Here is a 20,053-nt window from a genome sequence, read left to right on the forward strand (position 1 = left end):
ATCCCAGCCGAGGAATAAGGGTCTTCTCTAGCAAAACGATTGGTTATTTTCTAAAAAAATTAACAATTTATATACTTTTTAACCCTTAAATGCTCATCTTGCAAACCTCTCTATCCACTCTGTGTATTCCGGTTCAATACAGTTAGGGAATGTCAAAAAACTCCCATATTATTTTCTCCTCCAACTTCAAAATCGTCGTTGCTGCAAAATTGCTGCAGAAGTACCGACAAAGTGTTTACCAAGTGAATGTGCAAAGATATCAAACGCCCTTTACAAAAAAAGGTAAAACAGCGATGTAGGACCTTTTTGAAGTTGAAGATGAGCATTTGAGATTAACAATTATAAAACTGTCAATTTTCTTTAGATAATAACTGATAGTTTTACTGCATAAGACCCTTCTTCCTTGATTGTTTAGAGCCCTTTGAAGCTGCTTTTAAACTGCATTTTGGAAGTTCATACTCACAGGCACCATAGAAGTCCATTATATGGAGAACATTCCTGAAATGTTTTCCTCAAAAAAACATAATCTCTTATGACTGAAGAAAGAAAGACATGAACTATTATTATCTGTAAATTTTTGTTCTGGAAGTTAACTTCTCCTTGAACTGGCAGCAATCCTTAAAGGAGTAGTTCACTTTCAGAACAAAAATGTACAGATAATGTACTCACCCCCTTGACATCCAAGATGTTCATGTCTTTCTTTCTTCAGCTGTAAAGAAATTATGTTCTTTAAGGAAAACATTTCAGGATTTCTCTCCATATAATGGACTTCTATGGTGCCCTGAGTTTGAACTTCCAAAATGCAGCTTCAAATGGCTCTAAACGATCACAGCCGAGGAAAAAAAGGGTCTAATCTAGCGAAACCATCAGTTATTTTCTAAAAAAAAAAAAAAAGAGCACAATTTATATACTTTTTAACCTCAAATGCTTGTCTTGTCTAGCTCTGTGTGTACTCTGTGTAGACATTAAAAAGTATATAAATTGTAAATGTTTTTAGAAAATAACCGATCGTTTCGCTAGATAAGACCCTTCTTCCTCGACTGGGATCAGTTAGAGCCCTTTGAAGCTGCATTTAAACTGCATTTTGGAAGTTCAAACTCGGGGGCACCATAGAAGTCCATTATATGGAGAGAAATCCTGAAATGTTTTCCTCATTTCTTTACAACTGAAGAAAGAAAGACATGAACATCTTGGATGACAAGGGGGTGAGTACATTATCTGTAAATATTTGTTCTGAAAGTGAACTACTCCTTTAAGCAATTCATGTAACCTTGTATTTACATCATGTAGATATATAATGTATTTGGTATGAAGATTTAACATATGAGAAAATGTATGAAGGTTGCATGAATTGTACATGAGTTTGCTTATTGCATTTTTTAAATACACAGCTGCTTGTTCGATTTACTTTAACTTAATTTTGTTGTGTTTAATCCACTTAAAAACCGAAGCCAAACAAGATATTTTGAAGAATATTGGTTACCAATTGACTTCTATACTATTATTTTATCACATATGGAAGTCAATGGCTGCTGTCAACTATTTCTTCAAAATATCTTTGGATATTGGAACTTAATGGTGGGAAAATGACAGAATTTTAATTTTTAGGTTAACTATCCCTTTAATTTTGTGCACTAGCTTTAAAAAATGAGTGTTTGTTTGTGTTGCTACCTCAAATCAGTTACAAATCTCATATGCTGAACTTTTGAATGGTGTAGTTGGATGCACATTTAACTGTTTTATAAACTGTAAATGCACATTATAGTCACAGATATATAAACGCCCCACTGTTTGATCCAGAGGTCATATGTCATGTAAACAGAGTGATGACAGGTGCTTTGACTGGTGAAGAACAGAGATTAGTTTGATCTCTGGAGAGTTCATTGATTTCCACATTGGCTTTTGAAAGGTCATGGTGGAGAAAAGCCTCTGAATTGACAGAAAACGACACAGGACAGATTAAACTCCAGTTCCAGAAGCATCAGATAGAAAACAAGTGGCTTTTATTGTTTCCTTGTAGAGTGGAAATCATTGCAGATAACTGTTGTGAGCTGTTTTAGCAAACCTAGAGAGGAAGTGGAATTTGGAAGTGTAAATGCAAGGTGGAGACCGTTGCTATGGTGACTGTGATGCATGAATCTTAAAAGACGCTGAAGTTGTGTGTTTGTGACTCTGAGAGAAATCTGCAAAGGAATAAAAAATTGCTGTTGAAACTCATTAACATGTCTGTGACTTTTGAATGAAGTGAAGTGATACACTAAAAGTCCCAAATGTGTGGCGGAGAGAGATGTTTCTGTCAGTAAAGCTACAAACGTTTGTGTTCATATTTTAATTGATTCTGAAAGATCAGACTTGTCACGGCGAGGAAATCTCTCAGATCCGAGAATCGGGGCTGAGGCTCTAGGGACAGGAGATGAAAGTGTGTGTGTTCGGATGTGAGAATGATTGCGTTAATGAGAGACAGAAGCTCTGTGCTAAAACCTAGTGAGCTGACTTACTGCCCTACATAGTGAGCATACTAAGTTGAATGGAACCTCATGACTTTTTTGAAACTTTCTGCATTGATAGCAAATAATGCTAAACATATGAAGCCCACAAGGCTCAAAAGACTCAAAAAGACACAACAATTTTGTTATTTTTTTAATGCATAGCACAACAAATTTTTAACGCTTTAATGCAGTTGTGCTTTTTTAATATAATACAACTCTTTTCCAGTATTTAATGAAATCAAGTTTATTTATTATCAACATATCTTTCACTTTGTTCCCCAATTTGCATTATTTTTTGCCCCTGAGCCTATTGCTAATGCATTCTGGGACTTCCTTCTGATGTATACAAGTGATTTTAGCCGAAACAAGATACAGCATAATGTTGGGAATCTAATAATATGCCAAAGTTTGGGATCAGTAAGATTTTTGAAGAAGTGCCTCATCCTCATCAAGGCTACTTGTATTTGATCAAAAATACAGTAAAAACTGTACAATTGTGAAATATTACAATTTAAAGTGTTCTATTTTAATATGCTTTAAAATATGATTTATTCCTGTGATTTTTGTCAGCCATTGCTCCAGTATTCAGTGTCACATGATCCTTTATCAGGTTTATTATCAATGTTGGAAACATTAAAAGTTAAAAATAAAAGCATTTATTTAAAATAGGAAAGTTTGGGTCAGTATGATTATTTATTTTATTTTATTTTATTTTTTTATTGAACAAATTAATACGTTTATTCAGCAAGTACACAAATATAAATATGATAAAAAGTGATAAATACTTATACTGTATTATGCACAGTATTTAAAATGTTAAATGTGTGTGTAAGTGGTTTATTTTTGTAGTTATTTTATGTTAGTTATTTTATATATAGCATATAAATGCTATATATAAATAATTGTATTAGATTTTATATTTTTTTCTATTCCTTTTTATTACTTATTAATTTTATACTGTATTATATACAGCATTTTAAATGTTTAATATGTGTAAGTGGTTTATTTTTTACTTATTATATATTAGTATTTTTATAATATAAAACATAGTAAGCATATAAATACTAGGCTATATATAAATAATTTTAGTAGATTATTATTATTAGTAGTAGTAGTATTTTTAATTCAATTTCTTAATTATACATTTTTATACTGTATTTACAGTATTTTAAATGTTAAATATGTATGTGAAAGTAGTTTATTTTTAATTATTATATGTTAGTATTGCATATAAATGTTATATATAAATAATTGTATTAGATTTTATTATTTTTAAATTCAGTGTATTTTTTTATTAAGTAGGTTGTTTGTGTAAGTGGTTTATTTTTAGTTAATGTGTTAGTATTTTTAGTATAATATAAAAATATGCATATAAATGCTATATATTAATCATTTAATTAGATTTTATTATTTTTTTTATTCAATTTATATATTTTTTTTAATCCAGTAGGGTGTGTGTAAGTGGTTTATTTTTAGTCATGTTAGTATTTTATTATTTTTAATTCAATTTATGAATTATTTTTAATTAGGTAGGTAGTATACTATACCTTTGGAATAGAGAAATGTTCATGTCACACCAAATGTCCTTTCCTCAGTTGAGCAGCAGTGGTTTTGAAGTAAAGTGGAAAGAGAATTGCTGTGTTTTTTATAGAGGCTAATAACACTAGTGGTTGTTTATCACTCACACACACACACACACACACACACACACACACACACACACACACAATGCAGCAACCTTTTCTCAAGTACAAACTCCTACGGTCTAAGAACACACACACACACACACACACACACACACACACACACACACACACACAGAGAGGCTTTCCTGCAGGGGTGGGGGATGCTCTGACGTTGAATGTGTGTGTGTATGTGTGTGTGTGTGTGTGTGCATGTGTGTGTGTAAACGTCCACGGGTGTGCGCCCAGAGCTGCGCTCATTGCTCGGTGAGCGTGGACCGGTTTGGATACGTTACCGGAGCGATGATGGCCGAGTGAAAGGATTGTGGGTATTCTGAGGAATGAGCAGAAGACATGGAAGGGCTGCTTTCTCCCATGCGCACACGGGTAAGTGCACTGGTTGCCGGGGGACATGGGAAAAATGCTATAGAATGAGAGAAGGGGGAGAGAGTGCCGGTAAAAACGTGGCTTTATAATGTCCCGTTCTGCCTGGAGACAGCCTATAAGGACAGTAAGCATGAGATGACCAGATTAAAAAGACATGGTGGCTTTATTTTAGGATTTTATTTAGTTGTTTTTGAGAAGTGTGGGTGGCTTCTCACATTCATTGGTCAAGCTGAGAGCTGGTGTGGTGGTGGATGCCAAATTTAGAGGTATAATTCACGAACAGCAAGTTGAGGTGAAGTCTAGGACAGACTTTAGCTTGTGTGCGTGATGCTGAATGCAAATGCAGAGAGAGGATGGAAAGAGAGATAGTGTCTGTCGATCTCTGCCCGCAGATGCAGAAGTATAAACAGTCATATTGAATTCATAAAGATTTTCATTTGAGTCCAGTGATCCACGTTTATGGAAAGAGTCAACCTGTGACATTTCATCTCGTCTCTCGCTGCCTTTTTTTGGGCATACTCCATCTAGCTCCCTAAATGTGTGTGCTTTTCAGAATAGTGTGGTGCGGCAGGCGGATCCGGCAGTGGTGTGTGTGGGAGTGAGTTTATAGAAATCATAATCATACAGGTGATGCATCCACACAAGCATTCCAGATGGCAACAGGGTGGCACTTCAAATTTTAATGCATTAATAAATATGTATGTGTGTGAAAGAGAGAGAATTGTTTGTGATGAGATTTAAAAAAGGTTTTACTACAATACAGTAACATTCAATTGTTTGTTAAATTTTTTACAGTCTGATTCAAGAAGTCTGATACCACTAAAAGTGTTTCTATTTTGCTTTTTTATTTATTTATTTTTTTTAAATATTTTTTTTATATCTTTTAATTATTTATGCTCATCAAGACTGCAGTTATTTGATTAAAAAATACCGTAAAAAATGTACAAATCTACTCCAGTCTTCAGTGTCACATGATCCTTAGGAAATCATTCTAATATTCTGGTTTGCTGCTTAACAAACATTTCTTATTAATATTAAAGATGAAAATTGTTATGACCCCCCATATTTTTTTAAAATTGTGATTTTTTTCCATGATTCTTTGATAAATATAAAGTTAAAAAAAAAACACTTATTTGAAATAGATAAAAAAAAGCAATGCAATGAAAAAATGCCAAAAAAAGATAGTAGTAACAGTAGTGTATGTATTCAGCGAAGAACTAATTAAAATTAATATGCAATATGCATCTCAGAGTTCCATTTGTTATTTTTTTATTTATCCTGCTTTTGCTTTAATGACAGTAGCATGATCTGAATGGAAATCTATGGAAGCTGGTTTCCACCACTGATAAATAATATATAAATAGTATGAAGAAATATGATAATAATAAATAAAAAAGGTAATTGTGACTTATTATCTCACAATTTCGAGTTTACATCTTGCATCTTTTTTCTCGGAATTGTACTTGCAGTTGTGAGTTATACAGTTAGAATTGTGTGCAGTTCAATAATCAGAATTGTGGGAAAGAAACCCTCAAAAATTAGAAATGAGAAAACTTCATGTCAGAATTGCAAGATATAAACTCACAATTCTGACTTTATCTCAAAATTGTGAGTTTATATTCTGCAATCCTGACTTTATAACGCAATTGCAAGTTGAGTTAGATGAACTTATAATTGAGAGTTAAGTTATTAAATTGTAAGATATAAACAATTCTGAGAACATTTTTTTTCCCTCAGAATTGGACTTTATAACTTGCAAATGTTAGTTTATATCTCACAATTCTGTGAAAAAAGTCTGAATTATGAGATATAAACTCGCAATTGTGAGAAAAATGTCAGAATTGCAAGTTTATGTCTTGCAATTCTGACTTTATTTCTCAGAATTCTGAACTTATATCTCGTAATTCTGGCTTTATAACTCAAAATTGTGAGTTTAAATCGCAATTCTGAGAAAAAGTCAAAATTGTGAGTTTGTATTACACAATTCTGAGAAAAAAAATCTGAATTGCGAGATATAAACTTTCAATTGCAAGAAAAAAAACCTCGTAAGTCAGAATTAGGAAAACTTGCAATTCGCAGGTCAGAATTGCGAGATATAAACTCACAGTTCTGACTCTTCCTCAAAATTGGACTTTATAACTCACAATTGTAAGTTTATATCTCAAAATTCTGTGAACAAAGTCAGAATTGTGAGATATAAACTCGCAATTGTGAGAAAAATGTCAGAATTGCAAGTTTATATCTTGCAATTCTGACTTTATTTTTTAGAATTGTGAGCTTATATCTCGTAATTCTGGCTTTATAACTCAAAATTGCGAGTTTAAATCACAATTCTGAGAAAAAAATCAGAATTGCGAGATATAAAATTGTGAGAAAAAAAGTCAGAATTAGGAGAACTTGCGATTCCCGAGTCAGAATTACGAGATAAAACTCACAATTCTGACTTTATAACATGCAATTATAAATTATTAGTTCAGAATTGTGAGATATAAACTTGCAATTGTGAGAAAAAATGTCAGAATTGCAAGTTTAGATCTCGCAATTCTGACTTAATTTCTCAGAATTTTGAGTTTGTATTACACAATTATAAGAAAAAAGTCAGAATTGAAAAACTAGATATAAACGTAGAATTCTGAGAACATATCAGTCTTTTTTTCCTTCAGAATTGGACTTTATAACTTGCAGTTATGAGTTTATATCTTACAATTCTGAAAAATAGTCAGAATTATGAGATATAAACTCGCAATTGTGAAAAAAATTGTCAGAATTGCAATTTATGTCTTGCAATTCTGACTTTATTTCTCAGAATTGTGAGCTTATGTCGCGCAATTCTGGCTTTATAACTCAAAATTGTGAGTTTTTCTTGCAATTCTGACTTTATTTCTCACAATTGCGAGTTATTAAGTCAGATTAGAGAAATATAAACTTGCAATAAGAAATAAAGTCAGAATTGCAAGAAAAAAGTCTGTTTCTTGCAATTCTTAAATTCTTAAATCTCACAATTCTGAGAAAAAAAGGTCTGAATTGCAAGATGTAAACTTGCTATTTCGGGAAAAAAAGAATTGTGAGATAGTCGTACTAACTATATAATGTAATTTTTTTTTTACTTTTTTTATTCAGTGGCGAAAACAGAAAAATGTTCAGATATAAGAAAGAAAAATTGATCGTTCTAGAGTCAGTGTGTTGACTATCACAAATGTTGTTCATTTGATTAGTGACTGTGATTGGTCTCTACTGATGGTGTTGGTTTTTGCTCCATCAGTCTATCAGCTCGTGTGTGTGTGTGTGTGTGTGTGTGTGTGTGTGTGTGTGTGTGTGTGTGTGTGTGTGTGTGTGTGTGTGTGTGTGTGTGTGTGTGTGTGTGTGTGAGGATCCACCACTGTATTGTGGTGCTGAGGCAGCATTTGTCAACGAGTCACGTCTAGCCATGCATGAAAAACAGAGATGGGGAGAAAGGGAGATAAAGAGATGTCAGCAGTCTTGTCTGATGCGAGCAGACAGCAGAAATGTATTACATTATTCCCCAATCTTAGTCGGCAGGGGTTTTAAAAAGACTCTCTTTAGAGTTATAGAAACACACTCAGTAGAAAGTGTATAGTATTAGATCAGCATCAGTGTTTGCCAGCGCATGAAACCCTAGTGAGCTGCCCATCTCATAAAGCATGATAGATGCTCCTGAAATCAAGGCTGTTCCCAATGGTAGGAGGAAACATTATGCTGCCTTTTTTCCATTTTATTCCAAGGCATCGCATGTATCATTGTAGAGAAAACAACCCTATAGTGTATTGCAATGGAGCGCAGCAGGGATGACGTAATTTTGTAGGCCAACCTGTAAGTTAGTATCAACCTCCCTTGACAAAAAGCCAATAGGCCATTTTTTCCATTAGCTTTTGGATTATTGCGGAAAATCAGCTCTGGGAGGAGGATAATTGATGATTCCTACACATTTTGCTTGTCTTCTCAACTTTTACAAATCTTGAAGTAAAATGGCCAACAAGCTAAACAAACTACATGCCATTAAATGAAGCTAGGTGTGTTTGACTCACAACTGCAACTTGTGAGATATACACTCGCAATTCTGAGAACATATCAGTCTTCCCCCCCCCTCAGAATTGGACTTTATGATTCACAATTTCAAGTTTTTATTCTGAGAAAAAAGTCTCAATTGCGAAATTGCGACAAATTGTGAAATAAAAAGTCAGAATTGCGAGAAAAAAAAATCAGAATTGTAAGATAAAAAGTCAGAATTGCGAGAAACAAAATCTGAATTGTGAGATAAAAAGTCATAACTGATGATTCCTACACATTTTGCTTATATTCTCAAGTAGAATAGCCAGCAAGCTAAACAAACTACATGCCATTAAATGAAGCTAAGTGTGTTTGACTCACAATTGCAAGTTATAAAGTAAGAATTGTGAGATATACACTCGCAATTCTGAGAAAATATCAGTCTTTTCCCCCCTCAGAATTGGACTTTGTAATTCATAATTGCAAGTTTTTATCTCACTATTCTGAGAAAAAAAAGTCAGAATTGCGAAAAAAAAGTCAGAACTGTGAAATAAATATCTCAATTGCGAGATATAAAGTCAGAATTGAGAGATAAAAAGTCAGAATTGTTAAATAAATGTCACAATTACGAGATAAAAAGTCAGAATTGCAAGATAAAAAGTCAGAATTGCAAGATAAAAAGTCACAATTGTGAGATAAATGTTAGAATTGCGAGATAAAAAGTCAGAATTGCGAAATAAATCTCAATTGCAAGATTAAAAGTGAGAATTACGAGATAAAAAGTCAGAATTGCAAGAAAAAAGTTACAATTGTGAGATAAAAAGTCAGAATTGCTAAATAAATGTCACAATTACAAGATAAAAAGTCAGAATTGCAAGATAAAAAGTCAGAATTGTGAGATAAAAAGTAAGAATTGTGAGATAAAAAATCAGAATTGTGAGATAAAAAGTCAGAATTGCTAAATAAATGTCACAATTACGAGATAAAAAGTCAGAATTGCAAGATAAAAAGTCACAATTGTGAGATAAATGTTAGAATTGCGAGATAAAAAGTCAGAATTGCGAAATAAATCTCAATTGCAAGATTAAAAGTGAGAATTACGAGATAAAAAGTCAGAATTGCAAGAAAAAAGTTACAATTGTGAGATAAAAAGTCAGAATTGCTAAATAAATGTCACAATTACAAGATAAAAAGTCAGAATTGCAAGATAAAAAGTCAGAATTGTGAGATAAAAAGTAAGAATTGTGAGATAAAAAATCTGAATTGTGAGATAAAAAGTAAGAATTGTGAGATAAAAAAATCTGAATTGTGAGATAAAAAGTAAGAATTGTGAGATAAAAAATCAGAATTGTGAGATAAAAAAATCAGAATTGAGATAAAAAGTCAGAATTGCTAAATAAATGTCACAATTACGAGATAAAAAGTCAGAATTGCAAGATAAAAAGTCAGAATTGTGAGATAAAAAATCTGAATTGTGAGATAAAAAGTCAGAATTGCTAAATAAATGTCACAATTACGAGATAAAAAGTCAGAATTGCGAGATAAAAAGTGAGAATTGATAGATAAAAAGTCAGAATTGCTAAATAAATGTCACAATTATGAGATAAAAAGTCATAATTGCAAGAAAAAAGTCAGAATTGAGAAATAAATGTCACAATTGTGAAATAAATGTTAGAATTGCGAGATAAAAAGTCAGAATTGTGAAATAAATGTCACAATTATGAGATAAAAAGTCAGAATTGCAAGAAAAAAGTTAGAATTGTGAGATAAATGTCAAAATTGTGAGATAAAAAGTCAGAATTGTGATAAAAAAAGTCAGAATTGAGAAATAAATGTCACAATTGTGAAATAAATGTTAGAATTGCGAGATAAAAAGTCAGAATTGCAAGATAAAAAGTCAAAATTGCGAGATAAAAAGTCAGAATTGCTAGAAAAAAAGTCAGAATTGCAAGATAAAAAGTCAAAATTGTGAGATAAAAAGTCAGAATTGCAAGATAAATGTCAGAATTGTGAGATAAAATGTCAGAATTGTGAGATTTTGCTTTTTGTGTCTAGAATCTAAGTGTGTTTAACTCACAATTGCAAGTTATAAAGTAAGAATTGTGAGTAAGATATAAACTCGCAATTCTGAGAACATATCAGTCTTTCTTCCCTCAGAATTGGACTTTATAATTCACAATTGCCATTTTTTATCTCACAATTGTGAGATAAAATGTCAGAATTGCAAGATAAAATGTCAGAATTGCGAGATAAAAATTCAGAATTGCTAGAAAAAAAGTCAGAATTGTGAGATAAAAAGTCAGAATTGTCAGATAAAAAGTCAGAATTGAGAAATAAATGTCACAATTGCGAGATAAAAATTCAGAATTGCTAGAAAAAAATTCAGAATTGCTAGAAAAAAAGTCAGAATTGTGAGATAAAAAGTCAGAATTGAGAAATAAATGTCACAATTGCGAAATAAATGTCACAATTACGAGATAAAAAGTCAGAATTTTGATTTGACATAATTTGGTAGGCCAAGCTGTAAGTTAGTATCAACCTCCAATAGGGAAATTTCTCCATTAGCTTTTGGATTATTGCGGAAAATCAGCTCTGGGAGCAGGAAAATTGATGATTCCTACACATTTTGCTGATCTTTTTAACTTTTTACAAAGCTTGAAGAGTAGAATAGCTAACAAGCTAAATAAACTACATGCCATTAAATGAAGCTAAGTGTGTTTGACTCTTAATAAGAACAAATTTTCTTGCTTTTCCTGTTCTCCCGTTGTTCATGTGTGTGAAATTAGATTTGTCTGGCTCTTTAATGTATGTATGTAGGCCAGTGAAAAAGATATTCTCAAAAGGATTCTATGTGCTGGCCTACTCACACACACACACACACACACACACACACACACACACACACACACACATGTTGGGTTTACATGTTTTATGGGGACATTCCATAGGCGTAATGGTTTTCATACTGTACAAACCGTATTTTCTATCGCCCTACACCTACCCTACACCTAAACCTAGCCCTCACAGGAGATTGTGCACACTTTTACTTCCTCAAAAAAACTCATTGTGCATGATTTATAAGCCTGTTTCCTCATGGGGACCTGAGAAATGTCCCCACAAGGTCAAAATCTACTGGTATTCCTATCCTTGTGGGGACATTTGGTCCCCATAATGTGATGAATACCAGGCACACACACACACACACACACACACGGACACAGAGTGTGTCTTAAGCTCTAAGTGACGTGTAGGAGTATAGACAAGGTGATTTCTATCAGTTCCATTAGCCTCAGAGTAGATCAATGAGCAGATGTTATCTTGGATTACATGTCAGAAGCTATTGAAGGGAGCCGAGGGAGTGTGTGTATGTGATTTTGTGTGTCTGCGCGAGTAATTAGACTTTAGATGAGGTTAGACTTTAGTTGAGGAGTGGGTGTTAAAGATGTGCATGGAATGCTGAGTTACCTCAGTCGTTTGTAGATTCCTGGATTCTATTTTATCTAATATATTCAAAGACTGTAAAATCAACCTGTTAAAGGAAAGTTTACACAAAAATGCTTGTTCTGTCATTTATTCACTGAAACACTGAAACCTGTGTGGCTTACTTTCTTTTGTGTACTATATTAGCTCCTTTTCATTAAAGTGTATGATGACTGTCTGTCAGTCAAGAATTAATAATAACTTAAATTTTTGTCTGTTCCTCACACAAAGCTTTCATACCACACTTTCTTTGATGCTGTAATGTTTTTTTTAGGGCTGCTCAATTAGGAAAAAAATTACTTTGTAAGGCTGCACAGTTTGGAGATATCCCCAAAAAGAGATATTTTATATCAATAATAAGTGATTATTATTGCTAAAAAGGGAAAAAATAAGAAATATAATTTGTATTGTAATATTTCAGTGTAAGATGACAAAAATCTAGTATTTAATGATAATCATAATAATATTAATTGTATTTTATAGTGCAATTGTAAAATTATAATACTTTTTTTATGTATCTACCTTTTTGACATTTTTCTTAATTTACTTTCACTTTCTTTGATGGAAAAATAAGAAATATAATTTTTTTTATTGTAATATTTCACTGTAAGATGACAAATCTAGTATTTAATAATAATTATAATAATATTCATTTTATTTTACAGTGCAACTGTAAAATTATAATACTAATATTTAGATTTTTTTAAACATATTTACCTTATTTTTTGTTGTTTTTCTTAATTTATTTACTTTTACTTTCTTTCATGGAAAAATAAAAAATATAATTTGTATTGTAATATTTCACTGTAAGATAACAAAAATCTAGTATTTAATAATAATTATAATAATATTCAGTGTATTTTACAGTGCAACTGTAAAATTATAATACAATTTTTTTATGTGTACACCTTTTTTGACCTTTTTCTTAATTTACTTTCACTTTCTTTGATGGAAAAATAAGAAATATAATTAGAATTGTAATATGTCAGTATAAGATGACAAAAATCTAGTATTTAATAATAATTATACTAATATTAATTGTGTGTTACAGTGCAACTGTAAAATTGTAATACTATTTTTATGTATTTACTTTTTGACATTTTTCTTAATTTACTTTCACTTACTTCGATGGAAAAATAAGAAATTTACTTTCACTTTCTTTGATGGAAAAATAAGAAATATAATTAGAATTGTAATATGTCAGTATAAGATGACAAAAATCTAGTATTTAATAATAATTATACTAATATTAATTGTGTGTTACAGTGCAACTGTAAAATTGTAATACTATTTTTATGTATTTACTTTTTGACATTTTTCTTAATTTACTTTCACTTACTTCGATGGAAAAATAAGAAATATAATTTGAATTGTAATATTTCACTGTAAGATGACAAAAATCTAGTTTTTAATAATAATGATAATAATACTTATTGTATTTTACAGTGCAACTGTAAAATTATAATACTATTTTTATTTTTTCAATGTATTTCCCTTATTTTTTGTCATTTTTCTTAATTTATTTACTTTCACCTTCTTTGATGGAAAATAAAGAAATACAATTTGTATTGTAATATTTCAGTGTATAATAACAAAAATCTAGTATTTAAGAATAATTATAATAATATTATTGTATTTTACAGTACAGCTGTAAAATTATAATACTAATACTTATTTTTTTATTTACTAATTTACTTTCACTTTAATTTTTATTTATTTATTTTTTTTCTTTAGGGCTGCTTAATTTAGAAGAAAAAATAAAATTGCAATTTAGAATTAATGTATTTTATTTGTTTACCTTTTTTTATATATATTAATTGATTGATCGTAGGGTTGCACTGTTTAGCCCCCAAAAACTTGATTATATATCAGAATAATAATAATAACAATAATGTTAATAATAATTCTAAACAAAAGTATAATAAAAAATAAGAAATATAAAAATAAGACATTTGTATTGTAATATTTCAATGTAAGATAAAAAAAAATCTAGAATTTAAGAATATGTATAATAATATTAATTTTATTTAATTAAAATACTAGTATTGTCCAGTCCCTCCAGAAAAACGCGATTATGCGATCGCATGATTCCATGCATAATCAGCCAAAGTCCGCATATTTATGCGGGGGACGCATTTTTTCAAATACGCCGCACTTTCGCCGCATAAATTGCAGATTTCCGGGCGCAAAATATGCGGGCTTGCATGATTTCATAATCCCATTTCCGTTTGGGTCTTTGTCTTCGTTCTTTCGAGTACTATTGTGGTCGCGCGTTGCCGCGACGTTCTGTCTTGCCTCACTTCATTTTCGCCTGCCTGACCAGTCCACATCAAGTGAACTGGACATCGGGAGATTGTGGACCCGAATATTAATCCGTGTGGCCGTTTGGCCATCCCCGCACTGTTTCAACTGGAGGACTGTGTTTGTGGGGTTCGTATGGTACCATTAGATTGTTGTGTGGATGAAATTATAAATTGATGTGAGTGGTTTGAGTGTGGTCTGTTTGTTTATTGTTGGAAGCGTGTGCGAGTGTGTATATGTACGAGTGTGTGAGCGTGAGAAATCGGTACTAAGGGTTGTGAGTTTGCGTGATCTTATGGAGTAAATTGTGTTGTGTGTATATTGTTGATGGACCAGGTGTAATGTGATTGCATCTGTTATTTTGTTGCTTTTCTATTTTTGTTGATCAATTTTTCTTTTTTTGTGTGTGTTTATTGATTTGATTTGATTTATGGTCATTTGATTGTGTTTTTTTTTTGGTTTTCGTGTTTAGTTGATTTTGACTTATGACTGATTGTATTCTTTTTTGTGTGTGTGTGTGTGTGTTTATTGATTTGTGTCAATTTGATGTTGATTTTGTTAATTTTGTTGGACGGGCTAAGGAGTGCTGACCATTCTAGATCCATGTTAATGGGTTCACTGAGTGATTTTGTTCTTCTGATTTTTACACGTGTCATCTGAATACACGTGTGTTTGTGGTGAAATGAGTACATTAGTGTACGTTTGAAGTGCGTAGTGAAGTGGAATTGGGGTAGGTTGATTATTTCTCCTTGCCATCTGATGTGTTACTTTTGATTTGTCTAATTTGTTTATTTTTTTGTTTTGATTTGAAAGCCATATTAACCCCTTGTGTCCTAAATTGTGTCTGTGTGTTTAGCTTTTATCCCAGTAATAATAAAATATTGTATCTTTTTTTCTATATTCACGTCTCTGCTCTATTCTTGTGGGAACAGACCTGGGTGTCTTTGACCATTATTTCCCTGGGAGAGATTCCCAGGGTGGAGTAGTCGATGTTATAATTATAATTGAGTCCAGAATAACGAAATTCACTCCTTACGGTGCTACATCTGGCAATAAGGGTGTTGGGGGAATCACTTTTTTCTCTCTTTTTCACCAAACCGCAGTTTTTGCAAGTTCCCGCAGTTTTTGCAAGTTCCCGCAATTTCATCGCATAAAATTGCATAAATATCCCGCATATTCAATCGCATTTTTTAAGAAAACGTGCCGCATAATCAAGGATTTTTGCCCGCAACAATCACAAAAAAACGCCGCGTTTTTCTGGAGGGACTGATTGTCTATTTTTTTATTAATTTCTTTATTTTACATTTTTTCTTAATTTATTTACTTTTACTGTCTTTGGTCCTGTTTTTTTTTTTTTTTTTTTTTTGCTGCTTAATTTGGAAGTAAAAAACTGTAAATTGCAATTAATTATGCATATGCTTATTTTAAAATCTGTATTTATTTATTGATTGATTTTTTGTGTCAATTTATGTGATTGTTGGTCTGGCACACATCTAGTATGTGTTTGTGCTGTTGTTAGTGTAAGTGTGTTTCTCTGTGGTAAGCGGCATTACAGCTGGCCATGCTAATACTAACAGATGGAGCCATTAAGACAGAGACCCCCAAAGCAAAAAGCCAGAAAGTCTCTTTCCATCTCTATCCCCTCATCGTTTCCTTCCCATCTCTGTTAATTAATGGGGAAACAGCTGGTATGATATTCCAGGTCAAAGAGGAGAGCAGTGGTCAAAACCTGAACACGAGTTAGGAAACAGCTGATTGAATTACTCGACCAAATAACAAATACTAGCTCCAACTCTGTCGCTTCTCCTGTAAAAGTGCAAACTATTGGAGCGTAACAGGCAGGTGGTGTCCATGTTGGAAAGCGGGTTTGTCGACTCCATCTCCCAGCTGTCATTGCTGCAGTAATGAATCTGGGATCTGACTGGTCATAGTGATCGAGGTCAGGGAGCAGCTAGTTTACAGACAGTTAATGAGGAAGTGATTATCTGGGTGAAGTGCTGCAAGAAACTGCGCCAGTTGTGCTGATCCATGATCACTTGGTTTAACTGAGAGTTTATTTGGTTTAATTTGCATGGACTTGCAATGATCTCAATATTGGCTCCATTACAAGAAGTTAGTTCTGAAAAAAGCTCTAGCTTAATATCCATTATAAATGGACCATGATAACCACTTCTTACTAAAATACTATAGTTTCTGTAGATTTTGTTACTACAGTTGTGATATTGTCTTAGCAAACACAATCTGAAAGTGTCTTGTACTGTTTGAATGAGATCCTAAAGTAAAATATTATGGCGGCATATAGTATGCTATTGCTGTTGTACAAAACTATGGTATTTTGGCAGAATGGTAAATCTATATCCTACAAGTAAACTGTGTGAATAGTATGATTAAAATGTTGTCTTCTTTAGAATAGGGTCAGTGGTCAGACTGTGGCAGCCTGTTTTAAGTCAGTGCACTGGCGGTGAGTCAGTGAAGCGGTGTGAGTGTGTGTGTGTGTGTGTGTGTGTGTGTGTGTGTGCGTGCGTGTGTGTGTGTGTGTGTGTGTGTGTGTGTGTGTGTGTGTGTGTGTGTGTGGACAGAGGACGAGGAGAGGAGAGACACACTGAGGCCGTGACCTCTCTGTCAGACCCTCCCTGTAGAAACGCCTTTGTCCTCATGCTAATGAGTCTCACGGACATTCATAAATCATTAAACTACTCTTTTCCTTTTTTTCCCTTTGCCTTTTCACTTTCATTTGATTTCTCTTTCTCATCCTTTTTTCTCGTACTTTTTACTTTTGTCTTTCCATTTGCTCGCCTTTTTTTCTTTAACTTTCCTTTAATTTCTTTTCCTTTCTGTTTCCTTCTGTTGTCTTTCATTTCCCATTTTTCCTTTCCAAAACCACTTTTTCTCCTTCCACTTTGTCTAGTTGTCTTTCCTTTCCTTCCCTTATCTTTCTGTCCTTTCCTTTCCTTTCCTTTCCTTTCCTTTCCTTTCCTTTCCTTTCCTTTCCCTGTCCCTTTCCTTCCACTCCTTCTTCCCTTCCCTTCCATTGTCTTTCTTTCATTTCCTTCTGTTGTCTTTCCTTTCCTTTCCTTTCCCTGTCCCTTTCCTTCCACTTCTTCCAGTTGTCTTCCCTTCCCTTCCATTGTCTTTCTTTCATTTCCTTCTGTTGTCTTTCCTTTCCTTTCCCTGTCCCTTTCCTTCCACTTCTTCCAGTTGTCTTCCCTTCCCTTCCCTTGTCTTTCTTTCATTTCCTTCTGTTGTCTTTCCTTTCCTTTCCTTTCCCTGTCCCTTTCCTTCCACTTCTTCCAGTTGTCTTCCCTTCTGTTGTCTTTCCTTTCCTTTCCTTTCCTTTCCTTTCCTTTCCTTTCCTTTCCTTTCCTTTCCTTTCCTTTCCTTTCCTTTCCTTTCCCTGTCCCTTTCCTTCCACTTCTTCCAGTTGTCTTCCCTTCCCTTGTCTTTCTTTCCTTTCCTTCTGTTGTCTTTCCTTCCATTGCCTTTCCTTTTCTTTCCTTTACTTTCCTTTCCTTTCCTTCTGTTTCCTTTCCTTCCCTCGTTTTTCTTTCCTTTCCTTGCATTTCATTTTCTTCCCTTGTCTTCATTTCCTTCTGGTGTCTTTCCTTTCATTGCCTTTCCTTTCCTTCCATTTCCTTTGTTTCCTTTCCTTTCCTTTCCTTTCCATTCCCTATCCCTTTCCTTTTACTTCTTCCAGTTGTCTTCCCTTCTGTTGTCTTTCCTTCCGTTGCCTTTCCTTTCCTTCTGTTTCCTTTCCTTCCCTCGTTTTTCCTTCTTTCCTTTTCTTTCCTTTCCTTGCATTTCATTTTCTTCCCTTGTCTTCCTTTCCTTCTAGTGTCTTTCCTTTCCTTCCATTTCCTTTTGTTTCCTTTCCTTTCCTTTCCTTTCTATTCCCTATCCCTTTCCTTCTACTTCTTCCAGTTCCGTTCCCTTCCCTTGTCTTTCTTTCCTTCTGCTGTCTTTCCTTTCATTGCCTTTCCTTTCCCTTCCTTTCCTTTCCCTTCATTTCCTTCCGTTTCCTTTCCTTCCCTCGTTTTTCCTTCTTTCCTTTTCTTTCCTTTCCTTGCCTTTAATTTTCTTCCCTTGTCTTTCTTTCCTTTCCATTTCTTTCCGTTGTCTTTCCTTCCCTTCTCTTGTCTTCTTTTACTTTCTTTGTTGTTTCCTTTCCTTCCTTCATCTTTCCTTCTGTTGCCTTTCCTTTCCTTCTCTTGTCTTCCTTTCCTTCCCTCATCTTTCCTTCCATTGCCTTTCCTTTCTTTTCCTTCTGTTGTCTTTCCTATCATATCTTTTCCTTCCATTTCTTTCTGTTGTCTTTCCTTTTCTTCCCATGTCTTCATTTCCTTGTCTTTCCTTCCTACATTTTTCCTTTTGTTGCCTTTCTTTTCTTTCCGTTGTCTTCTGTTGCCTTTCCTTTCCTTTCTTTCTAGTTTTTTTATCTCCATCATTTACTTTAGTTTTTTGTCTTTTTGTTACATTTTCCTTTGCTTCAGTGTCTCCTTCCTCTTCCTCTTCCCTTCCTTTTCCTTCCCTTCCTTTACAGTGTTATTGCACAAAGCATCTGAATAATGATCAGGCACAAATTCGGACAGTCCCAGAGGCTGCCAGGCTGGGGTCCTGATTGATGCGTGGAATCAGAGCAATTTAGCCCACATGTCCGTGGTACCTATTAAATCCCAAGAGAGGACAGGGCCAGCGGGAGTTCAGTGTGTGTGTGTGCGTGTGTGTTTTGATTGTACAGTATAGGAACTAGCTGTGCAGTAACAGGCCGGCCGGCGGCTCTTTCCTCTGTTCCATTAGGACTCTTGTGATCTTCCTCATCAGCATCAGTCAGACCTGCAGCACTTTACCAATCTCTCTCACCATAGCCCTGCGACTCCAGCAGTTGTCATAGAAACAGCAGGCAGGCTGATGGGATGCCATCATCATCTGATCTGCAGTTTCACACAGCGGGGTGATGATTTAAGGGCCCTGTCGCGGTGGATGCCACTCATGTAATCATACGTTCAACACCCGACATGCCTGTATGTGATCTCCATGACATCATCGTCGTCTCTTGAAGTTTTAATTCATGTTTTTCCTCTTTGAATATTCTACTATTTTAACATCACAGGGAATGTGTCACAGTGAGAGATGGCCATTAGAGGAGCCATTTCATCATTCAGACTGCTTAACAGCGCACACACACATAGACACACCTCATTTCAATATAGTTTTCCCCGTGCCTTGATTAGGGCTGCTGGATTGGGGCAGAGTCAGGCCCTCAGTAATACGGCTCATTCATCATCAGGAAAGCTGCCGGTGTCACGCAGTCTCCCGCTCACACTCACACTCACCCTCCTCTGTGCTCCAGTGTGTCTTCATCTTGCTGATTAGTGTGAAGTGCTTTGATTCATGAATGGAAGGGCCGAGGGTCCAGGTTAGTGCCGCGATCCAGTGGTTTGATGATGTCACGATCCCTCTGATATCTGATGAGCTCTGAATGTGGCTCACGCTGAGTTTACATGTGCTGTGTTGCATTTGTAACACAAACAATTAGGTTTTGCATTGTCTAAACTTGACAGCTGCCATGTTGCTAGGATTGCAGTTGCTAAGGTGTGAGTGTGTTTAGGTAGGGATGCATAATATAGTTTATATAGTTTTACATTGCTTTTACTCTCTGTTACCTTTGTATCATCATGTAAATGCAATTCTTGAAATCACTATTAATTT

The 20,053-nt window shown here is 33.9% G+C and overlaps 1 protein-coding gene across 2 annotated transcripts in view; it reads left to right on the forward strand.

The window, feature by feature from the left end:
• Positions 1 to 20,053, forward strand: part of frmd4a (FERM domain containing 4A) — a 290,469-nt gene that overhangs the window by 117,560 nt on the left and 152,856 nt on the right. Inside the window, exon 1 of one of the 2 annotated variants that reach the window (XM_073850065.1) lies at positions 4,433 to 4,558. The exons of the other annotated variant lie outside the window; for it this stretch is intronic. Coding sequence (XP_073706166.1) covers positions 4,526 to 4,558 — 33 coding nt within the window. The 5' untranslated portion in view covers positions 4,433 to 4,525. Of the gene's footprint in view, positions 1 to 4,432; positions 4,559 to 20,053 lie in introns of those variants that run through there. 2 annotated transcript variants of the gene reach the window in all.

This window comes from Garra rufa, chromosome 11 (assembly GCF_049309525.1).
Source record: "Garra rufa chromosome 11, GarRuf1.0, whole genome shotgun sequence".
NCBI classification, from domain to species: Eukaryota; Metazoa; Chordata; class Actinopteri; order Cypriniformes; family Cyprinidae; genus Garra; species Garra rufa.